We start from the raw sequence: 18,719 nt of genomic DNA, 5'->3' as shown, positions 1-18,719 counted from the left end.
TAATTTTGCTCCTATTCATTAGAATACTATTTTGCTCTACTTCAATTTGATATGAAATGGAGCTATAGCTTCAGCAGTTAGAGCTGATTAAACAAGAAATCTGCATGTAAAACACAAACGTGCTGCATGATTCTCTCCTCTATAAAAACAAATTACAACAGTATCCAAAACTGGTTTGAATCAGTCATAATGTGCTAATAATAACCTCCCCTATTTTTCTCCCTCTTCTAGAACACTTACATTCTATACAATAAAATTATGACAAATGCTTCAGCAAATATTATAGTGATCTGTTCTTTCTAGAGATTTTTTTTTTCAGCCTCTAATATAAAGTGGATGCTTACAACTGATACTTATCACTTCCAGGACTTTTAAGCTTCAAAATGTTTTGAAAACGCTTATGAGTCCATTAAGCCTTGAAGTATCTCTGTGAGGTAGCTATGGATTACCCCCCATTTTAGCAGTGAAGAGACTGAAGGTTAAGTGACTTGCCCAATGCCATCTTCTTGCTTCTATTTGACACACACTGTTACAGTCAGAGTTCTAAAACCCAGCAGATTCTACACAGTATAACAATTGTATCAATGGAATTTGCTGCTATGAAGGCAGAGCAGCTACTGAATAGTTACGTTTCAGAGCAGGGCTGAATGGAAAATGTTAACCTTGGTCTGAACCTACCTGAAAATGGGGGTTGGCTGGGAGGGGGCTCTTTTTTGTTTTGAACTAGAGCACCATCATTTCATGTTTCTTAGTAGCGGGTCTTCAGTGCAAAAAACCCTCTAAAACAAACTAACGGGAATTGGTCTGAGGTGGCAGAACACATAATGGCCATATTGGGTCAGACCAAAGGTCCATCTAGCCCAGTATCCTGCTTTCCAACAGTGGCCAATGCCAGGTGCCCCACAGGGAATGAACAGAACAGGTAATCATCAAGTGATCCAATTCCCTGTCTTTCATTCCCAGCTTCTGGCAAACAGAGGCTAGGGACACCATCCCTGCCCATCCTGGCTAATAGCCATTGATGGACCTATCCTCCATGAATTTATCTAGTTCTTTTTTGAACCCTGTTATAGTCTTGGGCTTCACAACATCCTCTGGCAAAGAGTTCCACAGGTTGACAGTGCGTTGTGTGAAGAAATACTTCCTTTTGTTTTAAACCTGCTGCCTATTAATTTCATTTGGTGACCCCTAGTTCTTGTGTTATGAGGAGTAAATAACACTTCCTTATTTACTTTCTCCACACCAGTCACGGTTTTCTAGACCTCAATCATATCCCTTTAGTCTTCTCTTTTCCAAGCTGAAAAGTCCCAGTCTTATTAATCTCCCTTCATACGGAAGCTGTTCCATACCCCTAATCATTTTTGTTGCCCTTTTCTGAACCTTTTCCAATTCCAGTATCTCTTTTTTGAAATGAGGCAACCACATCTGCACACAATATTCAACTTGTGGGTGTACCATGGATTTATGTAGAGGCAATATGATATTTTCTGTTTTCTTATCTATCCCTTGTTAATGATTCCCAACATTGTTAGCATTTTTGACTGCTGCTGCACATTGAATGGATGTTTTCAGAGAACTATCCACAATGACTCCAAGTTCTCTTTCTTGAGTGGTAACAGCTAATTTAGACCCCATCATTTTATATCTATAGTTGGGATTATGCTTTCCAACGTGCATTACTTTACATTTATCAACATTGAATTTCATCTGCCATTTTGTTGCCCAGTCACCCAGTTTTGTGAGATCCTTTTGTAGCTCTTCAGTCTGCCTGGGATGTAACTATCTTGAGTAGTTTTGTATCATCTGCAAATTTTGCCACCTCACTGTTTACCCCCTTTTCCAGATCATTTATGAATATGTTGAATAGGATTGTACAGACCCCTGGTGGACACCACTATCCACCACTCACCATTCTGAAAACTGACCATTCCTAACCTTTGTTTCCTATCTTTTAACCAGTTGTCAATCCATGAGAACCTTCCCTTTTATCCCATGATAGCTTACTTTGCTTAAGAGCCTTTGGTGAGGGACCTTGTCAAAGGCTTTCTGAAAATCTAAGTACACTATATCCACTGGATCCCCCTTGTCCACATGCTTGTTGACCCCCTCAAAGAATTCTAGTAGATTGGTGAGGCATGATTTCGCTTTAAATAAACCAAGTTGACTCTTCCCCAACAAATTATGTTCATCTACATGTCTGACAATTTAGTTTCAACCAGTTTGCCCGGTACTGTGTTAAGCATCGGGTCATAACTAATCTTTTTAGTGAAGACTGAAGCAAAATAGACAAACACCTCAGCCTTCTTGGTGTCATCTATTAACCCTTCTTCCCTGCTAAGTATTGGACCTACATTTTATTTTGTCTTTCTCTTGCTCCTAATGTATTTATAAAACCTCCACTTATTGACTTTTGTGCCCTTTGCTAAGAGTAACTCATTTTGTGCCTTAACCTTTCTGATTTTTTCCATCCATCCATACTTAACTATTATTTTGTATTCATCCTGAAAAATCTGTTTCCACTTCTTGTAGAATTCCTTTATTATTTCCAGACATTAAAGAACTCCAAATACAGCCATATTGGCTTCTCATTATTCTTCCTTTCTTTCCTTTTAATTGGGATAGTTTGCTGTTGTGCCTTTAATATGGACTCTTTGAGATATTGCCAGTTCTCCTGAACTCCTTTTTCCCTTAGATTTTCTTCCTGTGGGACCTTACCTACCAGTTCTCTGAGTTTGTTAAAGTCTGGGTTTTTTTTAAAGTCTGTTGTCCCTATTCTGCTGCTCTCACACATTCCTTCCTTTCCTTAGAATCAATGAATTTATCATTTCATGATCACTTTCACCCAAGTTGCCTTCCACCTTCAGATTCACAACCAACTCCTCACCGTTATTCAATATCAAGTCTAAAATTGTTGCAGCTCCTCCCCCTGGTTACTTCTTCCACCTTCTGAAACATGAAATTGTTCGCAGTGCATTCCAAGAATGTATTCTAGATTTTTGCATTTTGTTGTATTGCTTTTTCAACAGATGTCTGGGTAGCTGAAGTGCCCCATTACTACCAGGTCTTGTGTTTTGGATATTTGTTATAGAAGTGCATCATTGACTTTTTCCTCCTGACTTCATGGTCTATAGCAGAACCCCTAGCCTGTTTGTAATATCAAAACAAAACAGTTTTGCTTAAATAACCTTTACAAAGTTTATCAACAGGATTTTTTGGGGGGTGAGACTTCCCTTGTTATACCTTACATTATGGAATTCATTCCAAAACAACTGTGGGGAAAAAAAACACACAAAAAAAGCTGACCTTTTGCTTGGACTAACGGGTGAAACATTGAATAAACTGAAGATTGTTTTGGCAATAAAAACAACTTATGGGTTGTAATCTGTTTCAGGACTTTCTATAGCTATTATATATATATATATATAGAGAGAGAGAGAGAGAGAGAGAGTGTAAAGGGAGGGGTTGCAAACACTTTGACAGACGGGATATGTGTGTGTGTGTGTATATATATATATATATATAGAGAGAGAGAGAGAGAGAGAGAGAGAGAGAGAGAGAGAGACACCCCTGCACTCACTCATGGCAGGACTATGTATTATCTAGACCATTTAACCTAAGCAGGAGATATGGTATAACTTGTCTTCTACATCAACTTCTGTAAATCAATTCCAAGTCATACTCATGTGATAAAAGTGAGATATTTAGCACACTTTCTCTATGCATTCCTTCTCTACAGCAGCTCCCAATTTTTCCAATCGTGGTCTTCACTCCCTTGCCCCATCCTCCCCTAGTAAAATGATCAGTTTAGTTAATAGTGACATTAAAATATCATCATTAGGTTTTGGTATCAACATTCAATAGATCAATGGAGCAAGGGGAGTTCATACCTTTCGAAGTCTTTGTTTCAGGTTGTCTGCAGACTCTACAAGACAACACTGCAGCAGCTTACACTAGGTTCAGGCTTTGAACCGCAAAAGTAATAATAATAAAAACATATATCTTCAATTTTTAACAGTCATGCAATTGAATTTCACTACGTCAATCTTAGCAATCATTGCTAACAATGATATCTTTGTTGAAATTTTTTCACAAAAGCGTTATAGCTCTTGCAGGTACAGAAGATTAATATTCATATGGAAAATACGAGTCATGCATTACCACATGCAAATATAATATACATTTTATGAATTCACAACTTCTTAGTTTTAAACAAAGAGTTTTTTGTGGTGAAATCAGATGTGTATTCTAATATGTATTCTTTAAGCCCAAAGTTCCATAGCAACATAACTCACTTCATAACTACTGGGAAATTAATTAGAAAGTGTGTGTTGTTGGTCATTAGACATCATGAAAGGTTCCAGTTCGACAGTTATGGAGACTGAAGTCTTCACTTTCCCCAAACAGCCTGGCTTCCCCACACTACCCTGCCAACTTAGCTCCATCGCTGTTCTGGAGAAATCTTCTCTAGTGGTAGAAATGGTAGGTTCAGTCTCCACAGTCCATTGAAATCTGTGGCCTTTTTGCTGAGATTTGAGGTTGGACACTTGTCCAACAGAAACTGCACAAACACCAATAATTCATTTTACATATGCAACAAAGTTGTCACTAGCTTTAAAAAAATATAAATCTAAATCTATTAAAAAACAACAATCCTTCCCTTCATATCATACACTCACAAAGGCCTAATATTTTCCTTAGAAACAGTCTATAAAAATTCATCACATTTTTCAAGCATATAACAATTAACATACTCCAGGGAAATACTAGAATATAAAAAAATGCAATATAACATGGCTTCACATATTTTTACATTACTAATATAATAAATGTATATGGCTCTTCGATATTAATCTACCTTAGTTTCAATGCTACTGCACTTCAGTTTCTGCCTAACCATTATTCAGAACAAAATGCCATTTGCACTTCATGTATTTATTAAAGGTCTTTTCTGGGTCTCTCATATACAAAGGAAAATCCAGGCATGTGGCTCAAAAATATACAGTTTAGCAGTCAAATACAATATTCACTTTTCCAGTTCTTACTTTTAAAAAGAGAGAACAACTGCAACATACAAAAACCGAAAGAAAGCTCAATGCTTAAATGGTCTCTGTTGGGTGGTGTGGAGTACTGTGGCTTGACACCAATAAATTCACTGTAATTAGTTTAACAAGGTTAGTGTAAAAACGGAGTCCTCAGAATAAATGCTAGTGCATCACACATTAATATCACTTAATTAGGTATTCCTCCACAAAAGTAACGTTGTCAATGTAAAATTAATACATCATCTTTCATTATGAATAATGAAAGCATACATAATTTATATACATTTCTTTTTCGCCATTAATGCAGCTTGGGCAATGAAAACAGATTGATCATTTTCTGGTCCTCATGCACACTGAGTTCACACAACACTATAGGGGAATGTTTAGCTCATCTCTGAAGCTAAAAATTAACAAACAGTTTATTCATATTAGAGTGATGATTTATTTTAACACAAAACCTAAATTTTGGGCCTACTTAGTTGACAGTGTCCCTTTCGAGGGGGATTCTCCATAACAGGTGCAATCGGGATAGAGTTTACGCAAACACTTATGTGCTATATCTATACATGTAATAGGAGCTAGAACCCTGGCCCAATTAAACGTGAGTCCCTTACAGTGATTTTGATGTTTTTTAGAGGAATGGTAACAAAATTGCAGGCCATTAAATCAATAGCCCAGATTTTCAAAAATAAGTGCCTAAAGTTAATTTCATATTTAGGCCTCTAGCTAAGTTACCGGACATTCTTAAGTGCTCAGCATCCAGCAGCTCCCACTAAAATCACTCAGTACATTTGAAAATCAGGTCACACTTATTTAGATGCCTAACTTTAGGCACTTATTTTTGAAAATCTTGTCCAAAGGCTTTTTGCTCAGTGTCCTCCTGCTTGCCATCCCACAGTTGCATCCCAAGACCCTTCTCCTTTTCCTAGATGATGTCATTAATACTACAGTATAGTGGGGCACTTGTCCTATCAGACATGTTTAATTCTGAGGGGTAGCTACAAACTACTGTCCCCTAATGGAAGTCAATTTCACTCTTCCCTTACTCTCTAGAGTAGGAAACCCAGGATGCAATTTTAATGCTGAATCCAAGACTGATGAGTGTGAACATAAATGTATGGAAATTAGAGAGACAAGGTGGGTGAGGTAATATATTTGATTGGACCCACTTTCGCCGGTGAGAGACAAGCTTTCAAGCCACAGAGAGCTCTTCTTCAGGTCTGAGAAATGTATATTAGAAAGACTGTCTCTCTCACCAACAGAAGTTGGTCCAATAAAAGATATTACCTCACCCACTTTGTCTCTAACAGAAATGTGTGTCTGCAGCATCACCAAACTAAAAAAGACTTGTCTTAATTTCTACCAGCAGTCTGGAATAAAATGTATGTAGAAAAAATAAATTTTAAAATTACAATGAAATGGCAAAAATAAGACAAACTAAAGTCAGTGAAATGCTAAATTAGGCCAACACTCCATCATTAACTTACACTGCTATGAAAAAGGCAGAAAGTCCATATTAAGGATTTTGTTGAATTTTGTCAGACTTTGTATCTTTTATTTGTACTTTTTTAAATAAAACAAAAAATATTTCAGGAAGGATTTCAAAAGGCATAACATGGACACTATGGACTGAACAGATTTCCCTATTAACACATGCTTATTGATTATCTTACCAAAGTAGGCAGTTTCAGATATTACAAAGGGGCAAGCAATGAAATGTAACAAGTAAAACTGCACACACTCAATAAACAAGTTGTGCATTCAAAATATAACTCTAAAGCTTCCAAACATATTTATTTCAGACATCCAAAGAGTGTTTGCTTTTGAGCTAGACCCTGTATGTCAGGTTTCAGGCCAGGATCAGTCTATTTTAATAGGTGAGTTGGAGATAAAGTTAATGTCGTTGCTTAAAACGCTAAAAATCATGGTTTATACAAGGAAAGTGTCAAAACAATTTAAGCTACAGCAGCACAAAAAGCAGCACTATATTATACTTGGCTCAAAGATCATTTATCTAGAAAATACTGTGCAATAATGTCCCATTTTCTCATCATCAGCTGTATAATTAGGCTACAAAATACATAAGAACCTATCAGTTCATTGGATATGAAATTATTTTTAGCGCTAAACTTTTATATTTAACGTTTCCCTTTTTGTAGTTTTGTCCAGTATCACTTCAACATAGGCTTTAAGATACAGTGTTTCTTCTTCTTTTGTAACACATTTAAGTGACTTATTCGATGTCTTTTAGCTTACAAATCACTCATTCCGTAGAGGTAATAATATAGTCTATAAATGTTACACAAATCAAGCTCTAGATGCTTAACTGATATCCAAGATTAGATGAATGTTTTAAAAAGGTTTTGCAAGGACACTGTACATGCCATCTCACTGCAAGCAAAAAGTATCTATTCCTGGAAGGTCACAAGATTTTCTTAGTATGGTATAGGAACACCAGAATACTGCACTTGGGGTTTTGTGTATGGTGAACACAATTCTGGAGATCAACAATATAATCTGATAAAAATCATTTAAAAATTAAACACTTGTTTCAGTACTACTGCTTTATAATCTACACAGTTGATTCCAATATAGTATTTCCATTAAGAAACATCAATATGAAATGCTGACCCAGCCAACCTTCCCCCAAAATAAAACAGGTTTCCTATTCACTCTTTAAAACCTATTGGATACTTCAAGATCATACCCAGGGCTTCCACCCTGGAAAGAGCCGACTGAGGTTTTTGGGATCCATGGCCTGCTGTATCAGAAGGTTCACCTGTCCTCCCACACTGAGCACTGTTCCCTCCTCTACACCTTTCAGCTTCTCCTGAAGCCTCATCAGGACACGTTCTGCAACTTTGTTAAAACTCTGGTCATCTCTGATAGCAAAATAAAAATGACAAATAATCAGATTATACATGGAGCCCAAATAGGATGAACAACTTTGGGTAAGAAGAGAAAAGTATGAAATCCAAGGCAAGAAATAAAGAAGCACCTCTTACCTGGCTTTTCTGTTACATTCCTGATCACTGGTATTGAGTGTGGAGTTGATGTCAGCCTCATCCTCTGGTCTCTGTTGCAAATACAATGCTTTCAAAGGATTCATGGTCCAGTCAAAGAGGGGATCATAGAGCAGCACCTACATAGGAAAGAATTATCTGTTTAAATTAAGTTTTAAACTACAACTAGTTCAATGCCCTAACAGGAAGAGATAAATAAAACAGATGACGCCCATGCTAGACACATGAGTAAGATCCTCTTATTTGGCACAATCCAGTAGAATCAGAATGTCTCAATTAAGCAGACATGGTCCAGAATCAAAACCCTACACCTCTGACCATCCCCAGACACCGGAGAACTTCTGATCCAATCCAAATTTTGCTGCGTTGTCCCATCTCTACAATTAAAAGGTCATTATTTTTAATGATTAAATATTGTTATTGGTTTTCAGTACACAATCTAATTCTCCTTTTTTAATTCCTTTTTAATTTTCAAATTATTAAGAAGCTTGTGTAGCAAAACACTGTTGTTTCTCTTATTTTGCTGAGTGTTTGGTTTGTGTTAGCATTAAAATATAATATATGGAGATATACCTATCTCATAGAACTGGAAGGGACCCCAAAAGGTCATTGAGTCCAGCCCCCTGCTTTCATTAGCAGGACCATTGTTTTATGGTTGTGCCTTGAATATTATGTTCTTTAAAAATAACATCATGTTGCCAGGGCAAAATACCCAAACTGATATTTTCTATTACACTGCATGAAATCACCACATTTTGTCTATTGAAAGTACTGTATAAAAGGGATTTAATTCCCATGGCATTGGTCCTGGTAGGAATGCTATATTTCTCTCTGACTGGAAGTTTCTGGATACTGAATAACAGGCAATTTATTTTAATAATTTATATGCCTGAAACGGTTACCACAGCAATGTGAGCTGGTGACTGTTTTGAAAAAGCTACATGCATGAGTAATTCTGGAAAATGCAATGGAACTACAACGTGAAAAAGCTTGTTACAAATATTCATTTGTAGCTGACAGTAAGAATCACAACATTCCAGTCTGTATATATGAAGGCAGGGAATTAAAAGTTTTCTTTCAGTTTTCCATCAGGAAGCATGAAGAAACATTTACCTCCACGATAGTCAGCAAAGCTTCTTGGGAATTTCTCATAACAACCATAGTCTTCTCACAGCATCTACAAAAGATTTTTTTTAAATCACAATTTTGGATTTTCTCCCATTTTAGTAAAACCAAAGAGTATTTTTCTATCATTTAAACAATTGGTATTCGTACCCTTCTCAGAGATTATTTTACCACAAGATTATCCTCACTGAAGCTTCCATTTTAGAAAATTACTGAGGAATTTCTGACCTGATAAATTTTTCTGTTAGCAGCTTCTCTCTCCATTCTTCACTAATGGGCTACTGTCCCACACCTCTGAATTTGTAGGCAGCCCAATGTTGTTGCTGGAGGCTTCAAGACTAGCCATGAACTTCAGCTCAGGCCAGCAGACGAGTTCTTCCTAAACTGCAGTAACACTCCAGCAACCGTTTATTAGCAACAACTTAACAAAAACCTGATATATTAATTAACCTTAACACAATTATATGTCTAAGCGTCCTATTAGACAAAAAATCAATTTGTATTCCAGTCACTTACCAAACTGCCAGGGAGGGTTGAATGAGGAGAGAAAGTGCTAACAGCAAGACGATTAGCAGGTAAGAAATTTCTCATTCTGCTGCACGTCTCCTCATTCATCACTAATGGGAAGTAGTGAGCAGCGAGTCACAGAAGTAGGGAGGAAAGGAGAACAGATTTTTAATTATTATAGTAAAATAATAGGCAAGAATGGCTGTTCCCCCATATAAAGAAATATAAACTAAGAAGTTATCTGGGAACTAACCCAGTCATCATCATCATGTTCACATTACGCTCTGGTGTTTAGGGCAGCGACGAAGCTCCTCCACTCTTGCCTGTTTCTGGCAAGGCTTTCAATGGTTCCCCAGCTGTGTCCCAGGTTTTTCAGCTCAGCTTCCACAGCTCTTCGCCATGTTGTTTTTGGGCGGCCTCATTTTCACTTGCCTTCAGGTGCCCATCTTAATGCTATTCTGGTGATGGAATCGGTTTCCATCTGAAGCACATGGCCAATCCGTCTCCAGCGCCTCCTGGTAATGATGGTGCTCATATCTTATTGGCTGCACTGTGTGAATAGGTCTTGGTTTGAGACTGTTCTGAGCCAAAAGATATGGAGAATTTTTCTGAGATTGTATGGAATGAAGACAGTTTCAACATGTCAAAAGCCGAACCAGCCCAGTAGTATCTTCTTATTAAAGGATGCCTCTGTAGGGGAATGGACTCTTAATTTTGTAAGTCTTCCTTTGATGAGGCTCATACACTTTCCCCCCATTGCTCTTAGATGCCTACATATTGACTGGTCATTGTTATAGACAGTTTACTGGACTCGAACTGTTGGTCTGATCCTATGTGGCCATGTTTGTGGTCTTAGGTCAGACACGCCACTGACAGAGCTGTCAAAGTGAACTACAAGGATGTGTACGCTGAGATTTTGGAAATTTGTTTTCCAGGTATGCGCCCCTCCCCCCCAATGAATCTTGCTTCCACTGTGAGCATGAAAGAGTCCAGGGTGAAAACTGGGTCAACTGTCTGCATGTTGTTTGTATTCAGCTGCCCACAAAGAGACATTCAGATGTGATCTGAGAATGACACATAATTTTGCACTGCATCAGGTGTGTGGTTCCATGTCCTCAAAAGGAATTTCTACAGGTGCATTTTGAGGAATCCACTCAAGGGATGAAGCCAAGGCATGGCACCAGCAATCCCAGCCACTGGAGATGGCTATGGATGAGCCCTGCCAGGACAATAAAGTTTTGGATCTCTGGAACTTTTTCCAGAGGTGATAAAATTATGGCCAGAGCCATGTCTGTTTTGACCCTGGGTGAGCAATTCTCGGCATTGGCTTCAAGAGCTTTTCTTCATTTGAACAGGGGATATAAATCCTTTGCAGGAGTGTCCGGTTTGAACTGGCCTGTTCCTCCGGTCACTAATAATTGGTCGTGTTACCTATTGCATGGGTATTGGTGTGTAACTTGTGACCTGAGCCTTGCTGTGACTATTACCACCTGTTTCTTAAGACTCTGGGTGCTGAGAACACCCAGCGTTCCTAGGGAGTCTCCCATCCAAGTACTAGTCAGCATGAGCCTGTTTACCTTCTGAGATCAGACTGTCCTGAAGAAAATCCAGAATAGCTGGGTAGCAGGGTTCTTGGGGGTTTTGTTTTCCCTTGATACCACAAGATAAACTTTATCCAGATTCAGGTTAGACCTTTCGTGTGCAAGCTTCCTGAAGAAGAGTAAACTCCCATTCACTTTGGAGGATAGTGCAAGCCTGATTAATAGTTCTGTCTCAACAGCCAAGCTGTCAAGTATAAATGGGCTGGATGGGGGATAGGACCTTGGTAAAGGATGTTTGGTCTCATTTCTAGATGCAGTGGAGGGAGGGGTTTCTAACATTATGTCTATTAGGTAAAAACCATGTTTTCCTTGGCTAGTGTGCAGCTAGATCTATCACACGAAAACAAATCAAAATTGAAGTTATACAGAAGACTCTCGACACCAGTCTTACAAACAACCAGTTTTATATGAGCAAGTTGACATGCCTTCATATTCTGATGCCTTCGAAGCATTTGAAATGGCTTTGCAGTTGTCTGAAGGCAAGAAGAAAGTGATGCAGTGCATCATAAGGCAAATTATGCTACGTATGTACAGTGACTTTGAGGTGTTCTATTTTATGAACTACTCACTATAGGCTGCACTAACAGCATAGGGTGAGTAGAGCGAGTGCAGCCTAAGGGCTGTCAATCAAGGTGTCTGCTGGGTTACCATTGCGGATCTGCACATGTGCAGAAGGGACTACTGGCCAGAGAAGTGCGGGTCTCCAGAACCTGTTATGGTTGTTCCTGCCTAGCACCAGTTTCTTACCTTACCCAGCAACAGTTTCTGATTAGTTTCTTATCTTACCCAGCAACAGTTTCTGATTTCGTAACCTGTTTTTCTGTACTGATTGGTCAAGTGATAATACCTATATATATTGTACATTATTATCAGTTCTTTGACAAGCAATCTGGCTAAGGGTGTGTGTGTGTGTTTGCCCTACTGTGATTCTTGCCTGACCAACAGCGCTCCAGTGCTTATGGTTTTACTTTCTTTTTTTTAATAAAGTTTATTATTTAAACTACTCACTGAGGACTCCAGAATTTGGATATCAGACCAGGCGGAGGAACCCACAAAGGGGCACTAGTGCCACAAAAGGGAAAGACCTAGCAGAGTGCTCCCCAGCACTCAATCCCCAGTAAAATAAGGGTTCTACCATAAAACGAAATGGTCAAGAGAAACTGCACCATCAACTTGTTCCATTGCCAAAGGGAGAAAATCTAGTGGCCTGCACTGATGGGAGTCTCCAGCAACAACTGACCACCTCTGAACTCCATCACTGGGCAGCATTAACCCATTAGTGATGAATGAGGAGAGAAGCTGTGCAACCGAAGGACAATATTAAAGATTCCATAATTGATTGTTACATGGTACTAATTCAGATTTGGTTATTCTCCATAGGAAGTTAAGTGTTCTCTCAACACACTCTGCACTATATTACATACTATAAACAATCGTAATTTAGGAGACCTTCGGCTGCCCTCTTACACCTAAGAAGCATCGCTTACCTTCTAAAGACTCCCTCCACGCCAGTGATGCCCATCCCATCCACAATGTCTCTGGTTAACCTAAAGGGAACAGTCTCTGGTGTGGGAAGGATTTTGCCCTGTTCAAAAGCAACCCCTGAAGTAAGAGATATAGTGAAATGTTACAAAAATGTTTAGGAAAAGACAATTGAAAGCTTTTTTTTTTTTTTTACTTTTCCTCTTACCTAAATCTATGTGCACCAATTCTGCAGTTTGCTCATCTATCAGGATATTCTGTACGTGTCTATCTCCAAGCCCAAGTATGTAACCAACTGAAAAGAGATTATCTCAAAATGAAACTATTTGTATGAAATCATGATTTGTAAAACTACTTTACATTTTAGTGTACATGATTGCTCCTTAGCATACATGATTACGCCTTACACAATCACCTTTGTAAAAATGCTGAAAAATCTAATAGAACATATTCATAGAATAAGCTTGATTTATGTAAACAAGTTAAAAGTAAGTGAAAAATAATACACACAGTTCTATATGTATACATGTAGCTCCAGTATAGAATACCAAATGTGATGCAATAAGTTTGCAACCAAAGAGATGAATTAGATAAAATAGGTGAAAGTTTCTGCTGATGTAAATGTGCACAGGTCTATTTCAGAGGAGTTCTTCCCATTTGCATCAGCAGACAATTTAGCCCTATGACTTCATAAAACTGGTCCAAGAAAGAAAGTAGATTCACAGAAAATAAAGAACAAGTCAAAAACATTTAATATGCAGTAGAACTCTTACATCTGGATTTTGCTAATCTATAAATTTTATAAATACATACAAAAGAAGCAATCTTTCCTCACTTTTCAGCAAAAAGATTTGCTAGGAGATGCTGTAGTGAGTGACTACTAGCAAGGTTTCATATTTTTACAATACAGAGTATTTCATAAGTTCATTCTGGCATATAATAAATAACACAACTACAATTGTCAAAATAAATGTACAACATGCATTTTGTGATGCATGATCTTTTCCTTATTAGCTGACAATGAACCCACTAATTTGCTAAATTCAGTCATTCACAAATAAGTCTCCCCGTCATATGTCAATCAATAGATTCCATTGTACTGTATATAACATACTGAATTCCAAGTATGGAAATAATCTTTGTGTGTGAAAAAGTATGAAAGGTTATGGTTCTGTATAGGGCTGTGCACACCACTTAAGCTGCATGTTGAGGTCTTAAACATGTCATTGGGCTGTGTGCAGGCCCACTGCACAGGAATTTACCCTAGGAGAAGGCATACATGCAACATGCTAAGTATGTTCATCTTATATTAAATAGGGATTCTTGCCATGTTGTTTAGACCTAAGATAGAGCCTACTTTAACACTCACTCTGCTATCAGATGTCTTCCAGAACCTAAATATTCATTTTAACTCCAGAACTCAATTATCCAGGAGTTAAGAAAAAAAATATCAATTTTACCTTATTAAAAATCCACTTTTTGCATTTCCTTGTTAACTGCAGCAGCCGCTAGATAAAAATTCCCCCCCCCCCCAATTGAGTATATTACTATAAATACCACTAATGATGCTGGTTCACAAAGAAAGTAAAAATGGAGCCTTCCTTTGATTCAGTTCTTGAGGGAGGGAGGCGGTGGAAATCAGTGTTTGACTGGAAATATGTTTTAAATCTTCTAGGACTTAAAAAAACCTTATAAAAAGCAAAAGAGCAATGTTTGATACTGTCTTTCTAGTGAGACAAATGGAATCAGTGTTTCAATAAACTGGGTGCTGGAAGTCATCATTTAAAACCTGTTTTCGTTATTTTTTATTTCCCATTCAATATGTCTTAGCTTAATTGCTGTTACCGTAAAATGTTCTAATCTCCTTGTTTATAGTTATGCTAGTTATTACCAACATTAGGTTTGAAAATATATTATCTTGAAAACAATGACAGCAGTTGCTTTACGTACCGATAGATGATGTAGCCACACTGCGAGTATATGCCAATCGTTTCTCAAACCAAACAGCTGGGTCCAGGAATTTTTCCATGCAGAAATAGCGAAACACAGGTTGAAAATTCTGGCAAACGTCCATAAAGATGTTGTATTTCTCTTCAGAATGCTGTTTTTGTGCATCCTTTAAACAAACCACAAATAAATTAGCCATGATTTCACCCATTAACTAGTTTGGATGGAACCTATTCCATTCTTTGGAAAGAAATACACAATGCTCTACTCCCATATCAAATGCTCTCTCTCTAACATAGATACACAATCTTGCAGCTGTGATAAAACTTCTCTGTATTCATGGTAATAATTAAATTATTTTCTAGTTTTCATAAATTACTGTGTTCTCTCATTATGATGAAAAACACTGACAAATGTAAATTAATTCTGCAAAATATGGCATACCCTGTTGGGCTTCCACAAAAGGTCCATTCTGAACTTCAACCGAGCTTTGATAATGGAAGGGATTATCACATCATACTACTGGAGATCCAACTATAGTTTGATCCTTCACATGCCAAGTTTTTACTTTATAATTTAGACTTTTAGTAGTTAATCTCAGGTTATTGTCATATAAACCCGGAGATCTAGTTAACTAGTTCTATTTCATTGCCTATATTCTCAGTTTTTAATATTGGGTTTATAACAGAAATGTATTCATTAACACAATATAAATATGTTTTTTTTAAAAGATCAAAACTCTAAAGAATCTCTGCACGACACTAAATGAGCAAGATTTTTTGCTATTGTGACTCACCATCATTGTCTTTTGACAGTAAGTACTGCTGTAGTCTTTTGGCCTGTATCTCCTGTGAGCGCCCTCTTCAGGATTCACAAGGAATTCACCAATGGGAGCTGTCCCTGAGCACCACTCCAGGACACCACTTCTCTGAGAAAGGGGAATCACCTGGGAAAAGAATACCAACACCACAACCCTAACATGTATCTCTTAAAAAGGCATGTGTATTAGAGTAGACTGTACAATTGAGTTCAACATACCTTGTTATGACCCGGTGTACCTGGGGCAGCCCTCACTGGAAATGCCAAGGTCAGGGCAGGCTACAAAAGGGAGAGCAGATACTCCCAAGACCGGTGAGGTAACACTGAAGTTAAACTCCTCAACCAGTCACAAACGGTGCTTCTGATTCCCCACATTGGTTATCAAGAAGCAAAAAAGAAATCACACAGCCCCCTTTATTGCATCCCAGTTCTCTGACTCCCAGTCAGCACCTAGGTCCAGTACAGTGAAGTTATTTAAAAAAACATCTGCTCATATATACAAAATGTTCTTCCGACCCCAAAGGGTCAGCCACATTAAAAGGTCAGTATAGGTTTGGATCTTCCCCAAAATACCACACTGCCAGCCAATCCTTTAGTGTCTAAAACTAAAGGTTTATAATAAAGAAAAAAGAAAGAACAAGAAGCGAGATGTTAAATGGTAAAACAGTCACATACATAAAAAGAGGTAAGAAGCAGGATTGAAGACAAAATGGAGAAGATGCAGCTGTCTTTTATAGTCTTTTACCATGCGGCTTATGCTTCCTTTGTTTCAAACACAAGCTGCCCAGCACATGGCTTGGAAGTCTTTTCTGTCCATAGGCATGCCCCTGCATACCTTGCTGAGACATAAGGTGTATCCCTTGCCTTCTCTCAATGGGTCAGTTGTATAGCTGATGGTCCTTAATGGGCCATCAAGCAGGCTAGGCAGTGCTGATGCCAAACTGTGTGGGAGTGTCACCCAGAAGCATAGCACAAATTTGAAATACAGACATACATACATATCTGTAACTCATAATACAACAGTGATACAAACATATAAACAAGATGATCATATCTGGCAAATTATAACATTTTTGCAGATATCTTACATGGCATATCTGACATAACTCATTGCAATTTTACAATATTTTACAATATTTACAATAAGGTGAAAACTTGTTCACCTTAGCCTCTAAGGATAGAACAAGAAGCAATGGGCTTAAACTGCAGCAAGGCAGGTTTAGGTTGGACATTAGGAAAAAGTTCCTAACTGTCAGGGTGGTTAAACACTGGAATAAATTGCCTAGGGAGGTTGTGGAATCTCCATCTCTGGAGATATTTAAGAGTAGGTTAGATAAATGTCTATCAGGGATGGTCTAGACAGTATTTGGTCCTGCCATGAGGGCAGGGGACTGGACTCGATGACCTCTCGAGGTCCCTTCCAGTCCTAGAATCTATGAATCTATGAATATTGGTATTCATAATATCCTAAAGTGTCCCCCAGATTCCATACAGCATCATACTTGTTTTTATACAGCTTTTTCTAAGCACAACTGGAAGACCTCATTTTATCAAAAGAAACTGCTAGGGAACCATTTACAGCTATTACTAATACTTCAATACAACATAATTACCCTGCTGAGTTTCCATGTTTGGTCAGGTAGTAAAATGATGCAATGATTACTAATAGTTCAACACAAACTTTATAGGATTATTACAAACAATTGCGTGTATTAAGATACCATGTAACAATTGTAATGAGCATATGTGAAATTGAAGATACTAGATGATCACAATGGTACCTTCTGTCCTATCAGCCAGTTTTTAAACCATTATCAAATCTCACAAATTTAGTCTATTGCCAGGTACTAGAGAACAGATGTCCACATCACAATTGGCTCTAACTGCCCCCTCCTTGTTGGTTGCCTTAGCAGACTGAACTGGTACAGAGACTAAAGAATCCTCTGGCTACTGAGTGGTGGTCATCTCTTTTAGTTTTGATTCCTTCCTACTCCTTTGTTTTTTGTACATCTTCTGTCTTCTTATCCTTGTTGTTCATTGCTGATGGATTATGAAAGACTTGAAATCTCATAGTAAAGAGGGAGTTTGTATTTTCATGATAATTTCTATTATATACATTTAAAAACCCTATGAACACTTTTCCTTCCTCCGTCCTCCTTCATTTTGCATGTTTACAAAATATACCAAGTTTGATTGAAAACTATTTAAGCAAGACATAATGAAATCCACCTATGAGTTCTTGAAAGTATTATAGGATACATAACTAATTAGGATAAATCACTTCACAGACTGAAACATAGTTCCAATTTGTCAAAGACAAAGCTCATTCAACCTTCATTTAAAAACTATTTATTAGCAGCTCATCTTAATTCTTTTTATGTTTGTACACACCATACACATTAGAGGGAAGAAAAAGGGGAAAAGCTTATGTCCAAACTAATTTTTTATATCCAGAAATATTAAATTCATTCTTTGTCTCATCAAATACAGTTCTGACATTCAGATCCTGCATTTGCAGATTTTGGATTGGGCTGCTGGACTCAGTTGAACTTGTAAGGGATCCTACAAGACTGAAATTAAAGAGATCTTGTGTGCTGAAACCTAATGGTCAGCAGTTTACAACTGAGTGGCAGTACATGGCTTTCTCATTTTACTGTTTCAAGTCTCTACAATGAAAGCTTCCAGGGGTATTTAAATAGACATCAGGGCATCAGATAATTTTTCCGTGGACTTTATAGACTGGAGAAAATTAAATGGTAACCTTTGCTTTATCTGAACTCTGCCCCACCTGAGGAAATAGTTAATTTCTTGACACATACCGTACTTTTAGCTAGCTTTTGGGTTATAGAGATAAAAGAAGAGAGTAAAATTGTCACACTACACAAGAGCCATTTATCACAACTCTGCTGCAGCAGCAGCTGGAGGCTACCTTATATCTTCGGATGGTGAGTTTTCTTTTTCTGGTTTCAGTGTTTTGCTGGAGCAGTGTATTGCACATCTGGAAAACCTGCTGCATGACAGCATCCTGTCTCAGGTCATCCCGGCCCTTTAAAAGAAATACAAAAAGCAATTAAAGGACAATTCTTCTAACATCCAACTTCCTCTTTATTGCAATAAAGGTGCTCTTAGAAGAGCAACAGCCTCCACAAAACATAAAAATTAAATGTTCTCCT

The 18,719-nt window shown here is 37.8% G+C and overlaps 1 protein-coding gene across 1 annotated transcript in view; it reads right to left on the bottom strand.

Moving 5' to 3' along the window:
- Positions 1-5,378: 5,378 nt before the first annotated feature.
- The window catches only part of ATM (ATM serine/threonine kinase), a 97,505-nt gene continuing 84,164 nt past the window's right edge, over positions 5,379-18,719 (bottom strand). Inside the window, exons 55-62 of the mRNA XM_026653395.2 lie at positions 18,476-18,592; positions 15,524-15,673; positions 14,731-14,896; positions 12,989-13,075; positions 12,786-12,900; positions 9,179-9,242; positions 8,048-8,184; positions 5,379-7,924 (exon numbers count right to left, since the gene is read on the bottom strand). Coding sequence (XP_026509180.1) covers positions 7,744-7,924; positions 8,048-8,184; positions 9,179-9,242; positions 12,786-12,900; positions 12,989-13,075; positions 14,731-14,896; positions 15,524-15,673; positions 18,476-18,592 — 1,017 coding nt within the window. The 3' untranslated portion in view covers positions 5,379-7,743. The remainder of the gene's footprint in view (positions 7,925-8,047; positions 8,185-9,178; positions 9,243-12,785; positions 12,901-12,988; positions 13,076-14,730; positions 14,897-15,523; positions 15,674-18,475; positions 18,593-18,719) is intronic.

The sequence above is a fragment of the Terrapene carolina genome, unplaced genomic scaffold, assembly GCF_002925995.2.
Source record: "Terrapene carolina triunguis isolate 2854851 unplaced genomic scaffold, T_m_triunguis-2.0 Scaffold138, whole genome shotgun sequence".
NCBI lineage: Eukaryota > Metazoa > Chordata > Testudines > Emydidae > Terrapene > Terrapene triunguis.
Note: the sequence above shows the minus strand (reverse complement) of the source record. Positions and strands in the feature narration are given on the sequence as shown.